This window comes from Ciona robusta, chromosome 12 (assembly GCF_009617815.1).
Source record: "Ciona robusta chromosome 12, ASM961781v2".
NCBI lineage: Eukaryota > Metazoa > Chordata > Ascidiacea > Phlebobranchia > Cionidae > Ciona > Ciona robusta.
In genome coordinates this window covers 1,777,087-1,796,082 of record NC_143246.1, presented here as the reverse complement: position 1 = coordinate 1,796,082, position 18,996 = coordinate 1,777,087, and the positions used below count along the sequence as shown (strand labels likewise).

At 34.2% G+C, this 18,996-nt stretch overlaps 3 protein-coding genes across 4 annotated transcripts; 1 reads left to right on the top strand and 2 right to left on the bottom strand.

The window, feature by feature from the left end:
* The first annotated feature begins 113 nt into the window (after positions 1 to 113).
* LOC149726355 (uncharacterized) lies at positions 114 to 8,570 on the top strand. 2 transcript variants are annotated; one of them, XM_089889836.1, is made up of 11 exons: positions 114 to 321; positions 1,092 to 1,156; positions 2,352 to 2,453; positions 3,172 to 3,292; positions 4,175 to 4,214; positions 5,049 to 5,202; positions 6,187 to 6,328; positions 6,713 to 6,822; positions 7,241 to 7,345; positions 7,787 to 7,934; positions 8,192 to 8,570. In XM_089889836.1, exons 1-11 carry the CDS (start codon positions 177 to 179, stop codon positions 8,293 to 8,295), a joined length of 1,236 nt encoding a protein of 411 aa, XP_089745962.1. In that variant the 5' UTR covers positions 114 to 176; the 3' UTR covers positions 8,296 to 8,570. The 2 variants fall into 2 exon arrangements, with proteins under 2 accessions (XP_089745962.1, XP_089745963.1); XM_089889837.1 differs by lacking the exon at positions 1,092 to 1,156 and having other exon boundaries at positions 138 to 321.
* On the bottom strand, positions 7,763 to 12,912 carry LOC149726354 (uncharacterized). Its single transcript, XM_089889841.1, has 5 exons — positions 12,058 to 12,912; positions 11,101 to 11,304; positions 10,798 to 10,886; positions 9,891 to 10,118; positions 7,763 to 8,589 (listed from the first exon to the last, which is right to left on the bottom strand). Exons 1-5 carry the CDS (start codon positions 12,228 to 12,230, stop codon positions 8,405 to 8,407), a joined length of 879 nt encoding a protein of 292 aa, XP_089745967.1. The 5' UTR covers positions 12,231 to 12,912; the 3' UTR covers positions 7,763 to 8,404.
* A 2,490-nt stretch (positions 12,913 to 15,402) lies between these two features.
* LOC149726353 (uncharacterized) lies at positions 15,403 to 18,372 on the bottom strand. Its single transcript, XM_089889848.1, has 2 exons — positions 18,091 to 18,372; positions 15,403 to 15,923 (listed from the first exon to the last, which is right to left on the bottom strand). Exons 1-2 carry the CDS (start codon positions 18,286 to 18,288, stop codon positions 15,774 to 15,776), a joined length of 348 nt encoding a protein of 115 aa, XP_089745974.1. The 5' UTR covers positions 18,289 to 18,372; the 3' UTR covers positions 15,403 to 15,773.
* Between the last annotated feature and the right edge of the window lie 624 nt (positions 18,373 to 18,996).

Here is an 18,996-nt window from a genome sequence, read left to right as displayed (position 1 = left end):
ACCCCTAACCACCAATCTCTAACACTTTCCACCAGCCTATTCTGCTGTACCGGAGGTTTCTTCACTAGTGCCTATATTTTATAAACCATTTTACTGACCAAACCTTTTCATATGTTTATCATTGAATAAATTGTGTTTACAGAAGGGGAAATACTGCTTATACACTTGTTTCAAAAATGTCAGCATTCAAGTTGCGAAAGTCGAAAGCAGAGAAACAGAAGAAACAAGAATCTTCATGGATCTTGGAAGGAATAGTTGGTTATTTACAAAGTCCTGTTTGGCATGTTCCAATCATGAACTTTATCGATGAACATTGCGCATGTAAGTGTGTGTTGGTTTGTATATGTTGTGTTTATTTACTTTGAAATTGACGGTCCGCAGAGTATGGCACATGCATGCGCAATTTTGTTTGCAAAATTTTCGTTGGTCATGCCATAATAATATCATATGCGACATTAAGCGCCAATTGATTTAGCAAAATGAACCAAACTTATCAAAATAAGTATTTTTTAATGGTACCAATCCACCACTGTCTGGTTATACTGCGATAAAGTACTTTCTGGATATTTACTCTCGCCATCATTGCCCTAGCATAGTGGTTAGCGCACATGCCTGCAACCTAAAGGTTGCTGGTTCAAGGTTTGCTGCTGCTACCAGTGTGAGCGTACTTGTCCTTGGGCAAGATACTTAACAGCAATTGCTTCAACCCAGTGGTTACTAATGGGTTGTCCAAATTGTCAGCAATATTGAAAAACAGTCACCCACAAAGTACCATACATGGTAACTCGTAAGCTGACACAAGGTGTATGATCACTCGTGTTACAACGACTGTTGTTTTCCTCATCCTGCTGGGGATAAAGCAAGTTACCTTCATTCATTCTTTTATTTGGTATAATGTCAACTTAAGTAGCTTTATAGTGCCAGTAATTCATTTTGTTTCCCAACTAGTTTAAAAAACCCTACAGTTATGACTACGGTCACTCGACCAGTACTTCTCTTTGTGTGTCATCTTTATTTTTGTTTGCATAAAAACTATGATTGAACTTTCATTTGCTTTTCATGATCACATTGCATGTTATTATTATTCCAAGGCTTTGAAAATAAAGAAGAAAATAAGTTTGAATATACTGACATTCATATGAAGTATAAACAATTGGTGAGTATGAAAATGTGAGGTCTCATTTGGACATAAATGTGGCTGTGGTTAGAAGTGTAATACTAAGGGCACCCTGGTTTTACACCTTAAACTTGTTTTTCCCTGGTCTTAGGTGTCTATACAAACAAGCAGAGCCAAAGTATATTGCATTCACCACAATATTCAATGAGGTTCCCTATGTTTGACGACTATATGTGTAACTGTATGTAAACAATGTCACCCCAGATTCGACCCTGCTGTTAGGTATCTATACAAACAAACAGAGCCAAAGTATATTACATTCACTACATAAATCAATAAGGTTCCCCATGTTTGACTAATATGAGTGTAACTGTATTTCAGCAATCAATGTCACCCCAGATTTTGTCCAAAATTCATACAATAACTTGCATTTTTCGCTTATTGTTGCGGCTGACGGAAACCAAACTGACAACTTTTATTAAAAATGCACTGAACTTGTGATAAAAATGATTATAATACTCATTTAATATTAAGTGAAAGGGCAACTTAAAATTACAACACTGGTGTCTTATTGCATGTTATCATGTGGCAATTTTAGTCTGTACTGTAATACTATATATGGCCTAGGATTTAAAGATTATATTTTACAAGTCATTGTATAAAGTATAATACCATTAATATGTCTTCGACTGCAACGATTGTTGTTTCACAAAACAAACTTTTCTTTCATTGTTCGGGTAACAATACATTTATTGTCAATACACACGTTACACAAAAGACTGTAAATTTAATCATTTTAAACCGAACATTAAACCATATATTATGTATATAATATATATTTTATATATAATTATATATATATATTTAGAAAATACTCATTTTATTACATATTAGTATTGCTTTTTACAGTAAAACACACAAGACACATGCGTTTTGTTATATATGTTTTAGTTTGTTGTCAACTAAAAAATTAATAATTTTAACAATTTTTGGACATTCCTTTAGTTTTAGTACAACAGTCTATTTCAACAATCTTTACTATTTTATTCGTAAACTCTTGCATGTTTTAAAATTTTAAATTGTAGCATTCAATTTTGTTTGAAATTTTAATTTTGCATGTAATGTATAAATTTTATTACAAATAAATATATATGTATACTGTACTGTATAATAGGTAGATATATATGTATGTAATAATTTACTAACCACAAAAAAAAATTTCTTTCAATTCTAGATGGAAAGACTACTTGCTGATTACATCAAAGAGTTAAATATTTCTAAAGAAGCTTTTTCTGAAGCTTGTAGTCAAGATGGCTCAGTTGTGCAGCATGTTGAAGTAAGACCTTTAAAAATCTAATAATCAATAAAAAAATGCAGCTGTTTTGGCCCACAGCAAGCTAATATAGTTGTAAATCTTAATGGCACACATAATCTGGCTAAAGTACAATATAATAAAATTTCACTTATTAGCAATTTTTTTTCTACTTAATTAGCAATAGTGTAAAATTATTGTTAGTTTTAATTGTTAAAACTTTAACTTTAAGCCGATTTATTATTGATATGCATTAAAAAGTGTGTGAAATTGCAACTTGGCAAGTTATATAAAAAGTCTGCAGTTTTGCAATACATTATTTATACTGCAAGTAGTTTGTTCATTGTAAGTTGTGTGAAACATAACTTAAGCCGTCAAAGCAGAAAAACAATGATCAATGAAACTAAATCTGTATAAAAAAAACAACATGAGAGTTTTCAGCTTAAGTGGATTTTGTTTTCCATTTAAATATAGGGTATATATATATATATATATATATATATATAGGTATTTGTCTAATATTTTTCTAAATTAAGTTTGACTAAAAATGAACAATTAAGATGATGATTAATAAGGTACTGTACCAGATGAATGTATATAACTTACTTTATTCTTATGCGGTCCGAAAACTACAGTAGTTATAACACGGGTGTTCTGTTTTAAACACCTCATGCCAGCTTACAAGTTACCATGTATGTTACTTTGTGTCTTTGTACTAAGTAACATATCCATTTATTTCCAGGGCCTCTTTGAATACTTATGGGCTGCAGATGATTTTCTACTTTTCAAACGGATTATGACCAAACACAACTTAGAATTAGAGATGCAAGCAATTCATAATTTACAAATTAAAGAAATTAACGGTAATTTGCATTCTATTCAAGTGTAATTATTTATTAAAAGGGAAAATGTCTAGTTTTAACTTTTAATGTATATGCCTATTCATTAGGCTTTGCTCTATTATTTATTAATATCTTTATATATATATATATTTAGATTTCCATTCTGTAAGGACAAATGCATAATCATTAAAAATCAATATTTTATGAATGCATTGTTCTGGATTTGTTTTTTACTTTTACAACAATAGGCTTTTTTTAGAATAAATGAAAATCCTACGTAATGAACTTACGTAATACTTAAATGGTAATGGGTCCTAAACTGTTAAAGGCATTTCTTGACTATAGCAGCAAAATCCACCCCAGCTCTTATAACTGACATAAGACAGTTTATCAATTTTTACATAGGCGGCAAACCTAGGGTGCCTGGGTGGGCAGACCAACCCCAGAATTTTTTGCACTGCATTAATCAGTTAACGTTACAACAATATGTTAGATTTGTTTGATATATCTGTCTAACCATCCCTGCCTATTCTGTAATTATAAAATCTGACACCTTTCTTACACCCCTTTATAGGCCTTTTCCTATGTTTAAGGACTTTCTATTAAAAGTTTAACTTAAGTAAACATAATTGGCTCGTTTGTATGCTAGGTGTAGCGACCACGCTTATTTTCTTCCAATTAAATGTAAATATGTTTTTAACTGTAAGCGTGTTTTAACAACTTTGTCTTGTTGCTATATCCTAAATAAATAAAATTTCATTCATTCATTCATTCATTCATCCTGTCTTTTCGTTTAAAATATTTTCAAATCTTCGCTACCGTAATCGAAATGACAAATAAAGTTACAATTATTATTAACTACATACAGTTATAGAATACAAACTAATTATTTATTTTTACCAGATGAAACTCAGGACTCAGCTATGTTCAATGAAATATTAAGGTAATATATTGTTTTATCTACCCCATATAACCATTGGGTACTGTGTTCAAGGCTCAGCGCTGCTGCCACTATTGTAGACATGTGTCATTGTCTTATTTGTTGAATAAATGTAACTTACTTTATCCTCAAATGGTACGAGTTACCATGTATGTTACTTTGTGGTTGATTTTTTGTGGAATATTTTTTTATGTATGGCTGAATTTAGACAACCCATTAGTGACCATTGGATTGAAGCAATTGCCGGTAAGTGTCTTGCCCATGGACACATACGCCCACAATGGTAGCAGCGACGGGCCTTCAATCTATTGCCTCTGGGCTACAGGCAGGCGCTCTAACCACTTTGCCACGGCGTAGTTGTTTAAATTAATATTATTGCAAAAGAAATAATCACTTTTAGGTTACATACGTGGTAACTTATTAGCAGGCACATTGTATATAAAACAACCACATATAATGTCCAATAGGACACCAGTATTATAACCTTGACTTGACCAGCCACACATTATATACTACATTAGCTCATTAATCAATAAGATCCGCCATGATTGACGACTAAGAATGTAACTGCATTTTAACAATGTCACACCAGATTTAGTTACCTACATACATGGTACATCGTAACCTAGTGTGAGGTTAATGAAATAGAACACCTGTGTTATAACCACTGTCATTTTTCCACCACCTCAGGATAAATAAGTTACATTTATATCTAGTATATGTAGTATATTGACATAAAACATCTACATATAATGCATAATAGGACACCAGTATTATAACTCTATGTTGCCCAACACACCTTTCCATCAAAAGCAATAAACGAATTACTCATTACAGCAAATCACAAGCTGCCTACCAAAGTGTGGTCGATGACATCAACAAACTTACAGCAGCTGAAGAAAACGACATTCAACGCGCGATTGAATATTCAAAAAGGGAAATGGAAATATTAAAAGCTCAAGCTGACCAAGAACAAAAGATGTTGGAAGAGGTGATTAACTGTTGTTATTGTTGTGTAAGTGTGTATGTAACTGGCTTTAATCTTCGCAATGCGGGGAAAAACACATTCGTTATAACCTAGGTGTTCCATTTTATACACCACGTTGCCGGCTTACAAGTTACCACATATGAAACTTTGTGGGTAATTATTTTTTCTGTGGGACCAACAATATTATCAACCTAGAATTGGCCAGCTTTAATTTGTCTTTGTTTTTTTTACGGTATTATAACTTATAATAAACTAGTTCCGATTTTAGAGTTTGACTGAGTTTAACTAAATCCAGTAGTTGTTTTTAGTTTATAACTCCCTATGTTTCGTTTGTGTAGCAGCATATAATATTTAACACTATTTTCAGTTCTTAAACCTCAATTTTTAATAATTCACTCATAAATATATAAAGAGCCCTCCTAGCCATTATCAGCCACTTGTATTGTTAAAGTCAAGTGGGTATGTAAAGGTTAAGTGGTGGTGTTAATATGCGTATTACATTTACATTAGTAATCTCTAATATACTGAATAAAAATGACTTTTTTACCCATGTATTTTTTTTTACCCATGTGTAGCCAGGTAACGACAGCCGTTATAACATGGGTGTTCTGTTTCATACACCTCGTACCCGCTTATGAGTTACCATTTGTATAATTTTGTTGGTGAATATTTTTTGAGAAGTGTATACAATAATTAGGTTTGTACTAATATCAATTTATTTTTTGCTTTTTTTTAGAGTAGTATATAGTAGGGTGGGGGAAGATGGGACACATTATCATTTTATTTTCTTGTCCAATTTTGTAGTGAAAAAAGAACATTCAAAGAATTATAAAACCGTATCCTCACGACTTTCATAGACCGTTGGTAATTGTTTAAAACACGATCAAGATATTCGGATATTATGTGCTAAAGGTGTCCCATCTTTCCCCATCCTACTATATATAAATAAAGTTAAAATATAAAATAAAGTCAATATTTTTATTTTAGGCCATCAAGCTATCTTTGCAAACCAGCCAAACACCAACTGGTGATAATTCAAACCAGACCAAACCAGTTCCTCCTACAGTGGACGGGGGGTTTAAAACTGAAGCTCCCATAGTCCCTGTTTCTACTGCAAGCATTCAAAAGGGTAAACTAGTTACGCAAAGTTTGTTCACCCTTAAAAACTTAGATTAAATCTGAACTATATTTTTGAGCAGCAAGTTAACTGTTCACACTATAGCTACTTATTAAGATAAAAAACACGTGGTAACTTGTAAGCAGTCATGAGGTGTATTAAACAGAACACCCGTGTAATAACAACTATTGTTGCTCTTTAGGGAAGATAAGACACCTTTAGTACACAATATCTAAATATCCTTATCGTTATTTAAACAGTTAACAACGGTCTATGGGAGTTGTAAGAATACGGTTTTATAATTCTTTAAATGTTCTTTGTTTACTATTATTACCAAATGAGACAAGAAAATAGAATGAAAAGGTGTCCCATCTTCCTCTACCGTACTATATTTAGACGTACTTCCCATCCAAGCCTCAAAAAGTCCGAATACACCACACGTACTACTAGATGACAAAGCTAAAGCTACAAACACACAAACTACTGCTTTGGCTCCACTTACAAAGGTTAGCTTACTGGTTTACAGCTTAAAACAGTTCTTAAGTGATTTTGGAAGTCCTAATAAAAAGTTTATTCAATTCTAATTTTGTTAATACCATGCTTTTTAAAATCTGATATATTTTTCAAGCTACTGACATTTAAACTTTTATGAAAAACTGGCTCAAAATTGAATGTGCAAAAATCATGCAATGTTTGAATATATTTTGTACTAGAACCATTATTTTGGGACTGCCAGCTCTACTTTTTACCAGAATCTCTTTCCCATACTTCCTATCGATAGCCTAGTTTAACAACTGTAATTTTCCCAGTAATTCCCTTTTTCTTTATTTTTAAATAACATGATTTTGTCATTGTTTTAAAAGAGATAAATAAAAATGTCATGTAATATTACATGCGTAAATAATGGGTGTATTTATTTTTTAGCTGCATCGTACTAATGCTAGTGCAGCTGCAAGCTGGATCACAGAAGCTCAGAAATCAACCGAAGGTTTATTTGATAAACCTGAAACCTCTACTACAATACCTCAAGTATGTTACTCAGTTATTTAAAAATGAAATTCATGCTGTATTGTGGGTAAATGGATTTTTATATAAAAACTTTGTTTGCTAATTCCTTTCTCTTTTTTAAAAATAAACATAGATCGACATGTTAAAATGTTAACTAAACAGAAATATAGTGTTCACCTTGTAAAGCAGATAATACTAAGATCAAAGCTTAATGCTACCGCCATTGTGGGTGTCCTTTGGTCTATTTTTCCAAGAATAAATGCATGAAACTTATTTCTCCTTTGTGGCGGGGCAATAGGAGTTGCTATAGCACTTGGTGTTCTGTTTTAAACGTCTTGTGCCTGCTTTACAATGTATGTATACTTCCCACTACATTCTTCTCTGGCTGCGCCACTGCATATGGCTAAGCCTCAGAAGATACTTCATTTCCAAAACATGTGAAACCTCGTGTTTTACTCAAAGGCAAGCAATGTGAATCAAGATGAGCTCGAAAAACGGAAGCAGTATTTGAAAAAACAACGCGACAAAATATTGGAACAAAAACGAAACAGCAGACAGGCAGAACTGAAAGAATTTCATGAAAACCAACCAGAACAATCATCAAGTGCAGGTACAAAATATAACACATCAGAAATATTATAAAAATTCATTTTAAAACTTAAAAAACATATTTTTTATATTATGAGGCAAATATGCTAAAGTTTTTTAATACTCCTGGGAAGATAATTTCATTATAACAAAATTATAAAACACTTTTTTTAAATTTAGCCCGCGTTTTTTAACTGCAGAGAAAAAGAGTAAAAATGAACAAAGATTACTTAAAAACTTGTTTAAACTTAAGTTAAGAAACTGTTTTTTAAACCGCAGATAAAAAGAGTAAAAATGAACAACCAGACGATGACGCATTGAACGCTCGTCTTGCTTTGGCTGCGAGATTAAAAAGAGAAGTCATTCGGCAGAAACAAACTTGATGAAACTACCGTACTTGTTGTTAGTGTTTTACCGCAGTAACTTTATGTTAATATTGCAATGTATACAGTAAATACAATTTAATGTTGAAAAGTAAAAAAAAATGTCGGATCAGCAAAACCCACAATGGAATTGGTGGGTTGAGTTTTTGACTTGCTCGTAGTCACAACCTACGCACTGTGTATGATACCACTGGTCACAAGAATCACATTGAACCCACGATATTAAATTCTCATCCACATTATGTAAGGAGGCAAATAAACATTGATGTGACGAACATGGTTCAACTTCATCATCTAAAGAAATATCAAAATAGAGGTTATCTGATTCCTATGCTATAATATAGGTTAGGGTATTAAGTAACATACATGGTTACTCGTAAGCACACTACTTGTGACACAAGGTGTATAAACACCCGTTTTATAACGAATCTCGTTTTCCAGCAAGGTTAAAGCATGTTTAATTATAAAGTTTTATGGCAGATTGGCAACTCCTGGTGCCATGTCACAGTAGTTACCGCGTCCGTCTGCTTCTAGTCGTTAGTTTAGGACATTTGTTCCTGGCATAATACTGCCACTATTTGGGCGTTTATGTGTCCTTGGGCAAGACGTTTAACGGAAATCAATAATACAAATATATATACATGTTTACAATAAATATGCGGTACAACAAAGTACCCTTGTTCCTTATTACAATTGTCGTTTTTTTTTTAATGTATCACTAGTTCAAAAAAATTTAGTTTTTTTTCACACAATGCAGAAAATTCCATACAGGAAAGTATATAAGACTTATTACTGTGGTTACTTCCTTGCAACTAAACAATGAAGCTTTAGTCACTGAGTTCATTGTTTATTATAACATAGCAGGACAGCTACTGCACAAACAAAAGATTGACTTCCGCAACAAACGGCTTCTAACTTCCTCATAAATAAGTCGACATACAACAAAAACATATTGGCTGTATTTATACAAACACTTTTTTGCCCATTAGAAAGCTAACTCGGAACTCATCTAATTAAACTTAAATGCCTCATTGTTTTTCTGCTAGGTGTACCAACCACGATTTTTTGACCATTTAAATTTACACTACAATCTTTATTTGTATTAAAAGTGTAACTTGAAAATAATTAAACATAAATGGCTTATTTGTCTGCTAGGTGTAGCGACCACGCTTATTTCTTCGAACTAAATGTAAACAGGTTTTTAACTGTAAGCGTGTTTTACAACTGTGTTTTTGCTGCTATATCCTGTCTTTTCCTATTTTTTTATTTTCTAATCTTCGCTATCTTAATCAACGAGTTGAATAAAAGTTATTATAGTAGGGTGGGGGAAGATGGGACATCTTATCATTCTATACTTTCGTCTCATTTGGTAGAAAACAAAAAAAATCAAATAATTATAAAACCGTATCCTCACAACTCTCATAAACTGTTGCTAATTGTTTAAAACTCAATCAGGATGTTTGGATATTATGTGCTAAAGGTGTCTCATCTTTCCCCACCATACTAGGCTATACTATACATATATTATAAAAGCATTTCTATGGTGTATAGCCTATAGATAACGTTTTTATATAGTATATATGTATATTTTGTACCTGCTTCAGTTTTACTTGAATTTAGATTTGATTTGTTTTCATTCGTTCCAACATTCCAATGAGAAACACCTGGTTCATCAAGATTATGCTGGCTATCAATTAGTTTGTGCAACTTAATAAAAGGTGTATGGTCCAAATCATCAATTCCACTGTCTTCACCATTGCTGGAATCTCGACGTCTTCTTTCGTTATTAATGGTGTTTGACAATCTTCGCTTCCGTGAATTGCCTTTTAGAAAAGAATCAAGTTAGAATGAATTTATGTAAAGGAACATACGTAAAAGAAAGATTTTTTTCCAATTTGGACAAAATTTGAGGTAAAATTTTGACATTGTTAAAATGCAGTTACACTCAAAGGAGTCATAGTCGTCGAACATAATGAACCTTATTGATTAATGTGGTGAATGCAATATATTTTGGCTCTGCTTTTTTGTATAGACACCTAGCAGCAGGGTAAAATCTGGGTGACATTGTTTAAATACAGTTACACTCATAGTCATTAAACCTAGTGAACCTCATTGATTAATGTGACAAATGCATAGGACAAATGGTCTGTTTAAACTAAATTCTGTTTAAACTAAAAAAACAGACTTTTGGTGATGCACGCCACAATTTGTCCCACACACACCAATTAATTAAACAAAGAAAAAATAAGTATTAAATTAAGTAAGATTTCCTAACGTGGCTTGAAAATGTACATGCTTTGCACGCAGATTTTTAATAAAAGCACTCACGCACGCGAAAAATAACCGTTTTGCACGCGCGAGATCCTGTCAGGAACTGCCATACTCTGCAGACTGGCTCGTAAGCTGGCAGCAGATGTGTAAACACCCGTGTTATAACAACGCTTTCCGACCATGCGAGGATAACTAAGTTACATTGATTCTTTTATTAATGTTAAGTTTTACCTTGACGAGGATATACAGGTGACCTATGGGCTGGGTTTATGACATCATTGTCACAATGTACAGAATGATTTGCCTCAATAACCAGGAATCTAAATAAAACAAAAATTAAAACCTTGTGCAAAAATGAAACATTTGTTGAAACACTACAGTCGGAACATGAATAAAGAACACTACCGCTAGTCACTTCCGGTTGTACTGACTACTAAGGTGTTGGGGTAATGGGCCAAGTCAGGCCTAAATCCCAGGTCCTTACTAATACAGAATAGAATAGCAGCCACTTCATGCCCAAAAGTGCCATTTCACCTGTATGGAGTGGTACAGTCTTTCACAATATCGCCAGGTACTGGTTTATCGTCTCTTAAACATCCAAATGCAATATGATCTCCATGTTTCAACCAATGCCGCGTATAAGGGGCTAACATAACCCCGTTTAAATAACTTCCATTTGTGGTTTGAAGATCTTCAACAAACAATTGTTTTTCTTCTAAAGTAAAACGCGCATGCCTCCTGAAAAAATGGTTAAAGCATAAATAAATTAAAACTTTTGGGTAGCTATTGAATTTCAGGGAACCTTATTACAACAGCAAAGCTTCCGTAATAATATATAATAATAACTTCATTTGTCTCTTCAATTGCAGTAGCGAAAATTTAGAAATATTTCAAACGAAAAGACAGGATATAGCAGCAAAACAACAGTTGTTAAACACGCTTCCAGTTAAAAACATATTTACATTTAATTGGAAGAAATCAAGAAAATAAGTGTGGTCGCTACACTTACCAGACAAACAAGCCATTTATGTTTAATTATTCACAAGTTAAACTTTTAATAGAAACAAAAGTTTGCGTAAAGACACTTATTCGTTCCCTAGAGTACAAAAAAATACAGCAGCTCTTTTGATGCTGTCATACTTTAGACATTTTCAAGCTTTTGGTGCTTAATACTGTATTACAAACTGTTAAGCAACGATTTATTAAAGCAAACTAGATTTTATTTGAAATAGAAATATAGGTTTCAAGCTGTATAATTTGTAAAAGATTTGTAGCCTTATATTACTATGTCTGTTATAACTCGCGCTTTTGCAGCTTGGTAAGGATTTAAAAGTTACATCAAGTAAATTAAAAGGTTTAGTTTGCAAAAATAAGAAAAAGTGCATGTAACAAATTTAGAAACTTATTCGTGTGCCTTTCAACAGTGTAAAACAGAAGTGTACATATTGCACATTTATATATTTAAAAAATAAACCTAATTAATTTAAATACCTGGAGAGAAATAATGGGAACGCTCTAGAATCAATTTTAAAATCGGTCCTTGAATGGCGACCAAGAATCCATTCGTCTTTTTCGTCTTCGTTAATTTTAAATTCAAGTTTTTCTAAACCACTTTCGCTTTTATTTTCGCTAGTATGGTCAACTTGAATTAAATGAAACTCCATCTGTGCTGAAATAAAAAAAATAATAAACGAGAAAGATTCTATAGTCTGACAGACCACACTTTTGACCCTTCACACAAAACACGTCAATTGTTTGTCGCCGCCTTCCGATATTATTATGCAAACTACAGTGCTCCCCGTTAAAAAGTGCTGATAAATTCCATACAAAGCAAAGTTTCTTGCTATTGTTTTTGCGACAGGAAAGAACAGCGTCGAAAGTGAAATTTTCATACGTCTAATAATATTTAAGTCATATTAAACAATTAAACATATTGTGTTGTTTTCCAATGTTTCGATTTGGCATGTTAAAAGGGGAACTCCCTCTTACGTCATTTGGCATACATTTATCAACCCGTGGGTACAACATGAGCACGAACCGTGACATTTCACGCACAGCAGGGTTGTTGGCAGCCTTAAACTTACTGCTGAAATTGCTTTGCACATATTTGGCTTACAAAAATACATTATTTAGTGGACCATGGCGTACCGCGCACGATTAGTTTTGTAGGATGACGTATTTTCATACACTATTGCAAACATACTACGATATATAGTAGGCAAGTAGGGTGGGAAAAGATGGGACACCTTTAACACATAATTTCCAAATAGCCTGATTGTGTTTTAAAGAATTAACAACGGTCTGTGGAAGTAGTAACGATACGGTTTCATAATTCTTTGAATGTTCTTTGTTTACTACCAAATGGAAAGAGAAAAAAATGAAAAAGTGTCCTATCTTCCCCCACCCTACTGTATATATATAGCAGGGTGGGGAAAGATGGGACTCTTTTTCATTCTATTTTCTCATCCAATTTGGTATTAAACAAAAAAACATTTAAAGAAATATAAAACCGCATCCTCGTGGCTTTTATTGACCATTGTTAATTGTTTAAAACACAATCAGAATATTTGGACATAATTTGCTAAAGGTGTCCCGTCTTCCCCACCCTCTTATACTATAGAGTAGCAAGTAAACACCCAGTATAGTTACGATTGACTGTTGTTCTATTGGTTAATTTATACCTTATTGTGGGCTTTTATCTAACCTGTTTATTCATGCAATTTTACCCATAGCGTGTTTTAACGACTGTCCTTAAGCTGCTAATTCGCTTCTCTTCGCCTTTTCTAAATAACCTCATCTTTGCTACTGTATTTGATTAAAAAAATGTTTTGTGTTTTCTTTAACAAAATCCTGCAGACCGCCTGTTGTGCCTTTTGTACTAACGACCATAACGGGAGGGAAAAGCAGCAAATTTTACGTGGTTTAAAAAAAAGCAGCAGACGGTTGACCTTTTTCTCAGCATGTGCTGTCAATTCGCATCGTTAGTTCGATTACCGAGCGATAAAACCGCGTTATCTCGAACTTCCTTGTGTGCTGCTTGACTAAAATTAATGACTAAAAAGTTATGGAGATTATTTGCAACAACATTCGTTTCCATAAAGCTTAACGAGACTGCGAATGGTTGAATTTACAGTTTCATTTTGAATATAATAGACCGGGTAAAGACGGAGTATTTTTTTCTTTTATATTCATATTTAGTTGTAAACACAGAATATATTGGCGAGTTATAAAACCGTATCCTTACGGCATATTTCTCATCTCACAGTTTTATATGCCTTGCTGTCTGTTTTACATACAATTTTAAGAAGGCTCTGGGTACACATCGATGCCTGTCAAGTCCTGTTTGTATAGACGGTTAGAAGCTCATAAAAAGTTATATAGGTGACGCACCATCCCAATGGCTGTCATTTTTGAATGAATGTAACCTATTTATCCTCGCGTAACGGAAAACGGGTATTAATACACCTCGTTCCAGCCTACGACTTATCACGTATGTTACTTTGTAGGACGTATAGGTAGTTGTTTTTGGAAATTTTTTCATTTTTTATGTATGGCTGGCTACCCATTAGTGACCACTGGGTTGAAGCAACTGCCATTAGGTTTCCTGCCCAAGAACACATGTACACCTGTAATGGTAGCAGCGACGAGCCAAATTGGACAGCCCCAGTAAGATACCGCTATGTTGGTACAAATTGGCCCACGTTGGCCACAATACATAGTAGGGTGGAGGTAAATGGGACATCTTTTCATTCTAGTTTTCGGTTCCTTTTGGTAGTAAACAAAGAACATTTAAAGAACTGTATAGTAGGGTGAGGAAAGATGGGACACTTTTTCATTTTATTTTCTTTATATATTTGGTACTAAACAGAGAATATTCAAACAAATATATAACCATATCTTTGCGAATCCCCATAGGCATAGACCATTGTTAATCGTTTAAAACACGGTCAGGATAATATTAATTGGATATTGTGTACTAAAGATGTCCTATCTTACCCCACAGTACCATATATTGCAAATAAACGTCCATAATTGCACATACATAGTCGGTAGATACGACAGTATAGTACAGCTTATAACAAAAGGAAATCGTGACAGCTGTGTATTGATTTCCGATCGGAAATAATTCTATTATATTTTTGAACTGAATAAAAACACTTCAAAACAGCTAAGTTATTCTGCGCTCTACTATACAGAAAAATACGCGCGCAAGTTTTTATTTTTTAAATCTCTATGTTGATAGTATATACTGTGGGTTAAAACCCATGTTTCCTCATGATGTTTTAAACAATAAACAACGATAAGTAATATTTATATTCTTTGTTATTTACTACCAAATGTGACGATAAAATACAACGAAAACGTGTCCCATCTTCCCCACCCTTCCATAAGTTAATTCACTCCTGTTTTTGAAAATATTGTACCGAGTGTTTAAATTTGAAATGAAAATGGTGATACTTTTGTAGTCTATGCAACTTACTTGATAAAGTAAACTGCCAGAGTTATGGGTGAACTCTGACCCAAACTCCAGCACCTTTGGCCAGAAGGGACCTAACCCATTATGAAAAGGGCTGCTACAGTCGTTTACAGAGGAAAAATAGTAAATCTAGCGACTTCATCACTGAATCGTTCGAGTGTTATAGTAGGGTGGGAAAGACGAGACGCATTAAACTATTAACAACCGTCTATGGGAGTCATGAGGATACGGTATGTTCTTTCTTTACTTAATGGGACAAGAAAATAGAGTTAAAAGGTGTCCCGTCTTCCCTCGCACTACTGTATAGGTTTTATGACGATTATTGCATCATAATAATATTTATACAAATTACCATAAAATCAAGTTGGTACCGGTGTTTTATTTCGAAACATTGGTGAATTTAGTAAATACACATATTGTTAATGTAGTTGCAGTGTATTATGTCCAGTTGTGTAGATTGTGCATTTTCCGGTAAGGTGAAAATAAAGCTAAAAGCGCTGATAAAAATATATAACTCTGTTATTAAAGCAAAAAGCTAGTAGGAGATTTTCAACTGGTGTAAGGCACACGCGGTAGCAAGTAACAATATGTTAATATACAAGGACAACTTTTGAACCAAAGCTCATTTGCAATCAGTTTTCAAGGCGATGGATTTTGCACAATATGGGTTATAAGTTCGGGTATACATAATGGCTTCTTCAATTCAGCAGCCGAGTTTTTTTAGGTCAGTTTATGTATTTGTGACTTCTCTTTGCATGGCTTGCATCTCTGGTTGTTGCAGGTAGTCCATGCTACCAGTTTCAACGGATTCTTGTACAATTGCAAGGCATGGGACGCAACACCATAGCAGGCAATCCACCCAGAACGACCCTTCAATGCCCTGAGAAAAAAATCTGTTGTAAAATTTTCCGGTATGCAAAGATTGGACGTATATTAGGCTACTTTGGGGTAGGATTGGGCATTTCCTGATCGCGTTTAAACAATTAATAACAAAGTTCTTTTAGAGTCGCGGAGTTATAGTTATATTTTCTGTACATGCTTTTTGTTTACAAATGCAACCAGAAAAGAGAATGAAAACATGTACTTTTTACCCCTATAATTCAAAGAGTATTAACCTTAATATTTTTGAGTGTTGGCGCCAAACACCTACACGTCAGCAAACATATGCAGTTATTGTCACCGTTTATTAAATAATTCCCCAGTAAAACTGCATTTAACTATTGTCATAAAACATACTCGACATTACAAGTCTTAAAATAAACATAATTTAGTTCCACTTCAAGTATATGAAAGCAAGGGTTTGGTTCATTAGTTTTATGGAGGGGCTAAACGGTGGCGATAAACAAGTCAGCTCTAGCGTGTTTAAATCAATTGTACCAAATGTAAAATTGAAAAATCTCAGCTTTTAACAATTGAATTTTTGCCTGTACTTACATAATAAACAGTGGGGTGGGCGAAAATGGGACACTTTTTAATCATATTTTCTCGTCTTATTTAGCGGTGAACAAAGAACATTTACAGAGTTATAGAACTGTACCCTCACGACTACCATAGACCGTAGTAAATGATTTAAACGCGATCAGGATATTTAGATAAAATAGTAGGGTGGGGGAAGATGGGACACCTGTTCATTCCAATTTCTCTTCCAATTTGGTAGTAAGCAAAAAACATTCAAAGAATTATAAAACTGTATGTTCATAACTCCCATGCACCGTTGGTAATTGTTTAAAACACGATCAGGATATTTGGATATTATGTGCTAAAAGTGTCCCATCTTCCCCCACCCTACTATATTTGCTAAAGATGTCCCATCCGTTCCTACTATATGTATTGTAGAAGCAGCAGCAGTTTCATATGTCCTATCCAATGTGTAAAATCACCATTTTTATCAAATGTAAAATTAAAATATCATGGGTCTTTACAAATTATCGTTTGTCTATAATAACAATATGTTCTGCGAACGCGGCAACGTTTTAGACGTCTCGTGTGTTTAGCAGTAAATCACCACTTTGTAAGGCGCTTGTTTACGATATTATACACGTAACAAGCACCTATTGTGAAGCAGAAATCTGGGGTTCTAATTATAAATGACGTGTTCGCAGTCGCAAACAGAGAGACGAAAGGATGTGCAAATTTCCCGGAAAACAGTCGAGATTTCTTTTATCGAAGCTCGACATATGTTATCAGTAATGTGACAATAAAGACGCTTGAAAACGTTTAAAGTGAGCAATTCTCGGCAAGTGGATGCTGGCTGCATTGTACAGCGTGTATACGATGAATATAACTATGACATAACCGTACGTACAAACGTGTATGATTGACGTTAGGATCAAAACTTCCTCTAGGTTTGTCCGAATTAACATTGAATGATCAAGTAAATTAGAAAACACACGTCCGCAGCAATAACGGTCTACATAAGTTGTGGGGATATAATTTTATAATTCCTTAAACGTTTTTTGTTTACTACCAAATGGTACGCGAAAATAGAATGAAAAGGTGTCCCATCTTCCCCACCCTACTATATAGTGAATGTAACATGCAAATTTACGATTGCTTAGCTGGTATACCCGATTTATAAATGCGTTACGCAAACCGTAAAACTAGCATTGTTTTATTGTATTGTCATTTGCGGACAAAGAATACCCGGCTACACCCAACACTTAGCGGATGTTAATACCAATACTTAGATCTATATGAATGAGGTCCTTGTCAAAGACCAGGGATTTAGTGCCGATTTGGCCCATTATCCAAGGCCGCTTTTGTACGCAGTGTAACCAGTGTGTAGCAATACTTATTACGAGATAATAATCTGTATACGCATGGTAAAGGGTAACAGTCAATTCGAATAATGTAGTAGGGGGGGAGATGGGACACCTTTTCATTCTATTTTATCGTCCTATTTGGTAGGAAACAAAGAACTTTCAAGGAATTATAAAACTGTATACACGGTTGTTGATTGTTTAAAACGCAATTAGGGTTTTTGGATGTTATACACTAAAGGTGTCCCGCCTAACCACACGGTATTATATACTACGGTGTAATTATACCTTCTTTTTCCTGATCAGTCCTCTGAGAAGGGCTCCGGCAATACAGGGCGCATATGAGACAGAAATCACCCACAGGACTGAGTTCGGTTCACCGACCGCTTCGGCGTTTTTACCAATAGCGAGTGGGCAGGCACAGCATGCGAGGACACATAGGCCCATGTTTCCAAAGCAGCCGAGAAGAGATTGCTTCCAAACCATCTTGAGTGTTGATATTTATTTACAAAACTAGTAGAATTAAAACAACTATAATATTTGGCTGTAAAGAAATTGACATTTTTTAAGTTGATATTTTCCAAAATTTCCAAAATGAATTAAGCAGCTTAAATATCCCGCTGTTCAGGTTACACTACAGTTAAGTGAAACTGTGGCCACTGTACCGACACAAAAATACGTGTTATTACTACTACGTACATGTTACGCCAGGAAATAACCTGTTTTTTTCGCTCAACATAAATACAAAACCTGCGGTGTCGGTAGGTATAACTTATTAATAAATATTGCGCCCACACAAAATTCAAACTTGTTTTAAGATGTCTGTATCAAGCAAGGGGGGAAGCGTGCGAGTGCTTGCGGTACGTGCTGAAAACTTAACTAAACTCATGCGTCGATGCGTGTGACTGATTAACAACCAGCAGATTAAACTTGGATAGGCTTTTAATACAATACATTTGCTTGGTTCTATCCTACAGTATATATATAAGCGCGAACCAATTCACTGACTGACTGACGTGCCGATGCAAACTGAGCTCTTATCTGAAACCGAAGCAGATGTGACGAACGTCCCAACCAGAGTGATTCAAACTCGAAAGGAAGAAGCGCGCTGAACAAGCTTCCGCCTCACAGCGGCCCAATACGATACGCACTGTGGCAACAATAAACGAGATCTAAGTGTACACTCGAGTAAAA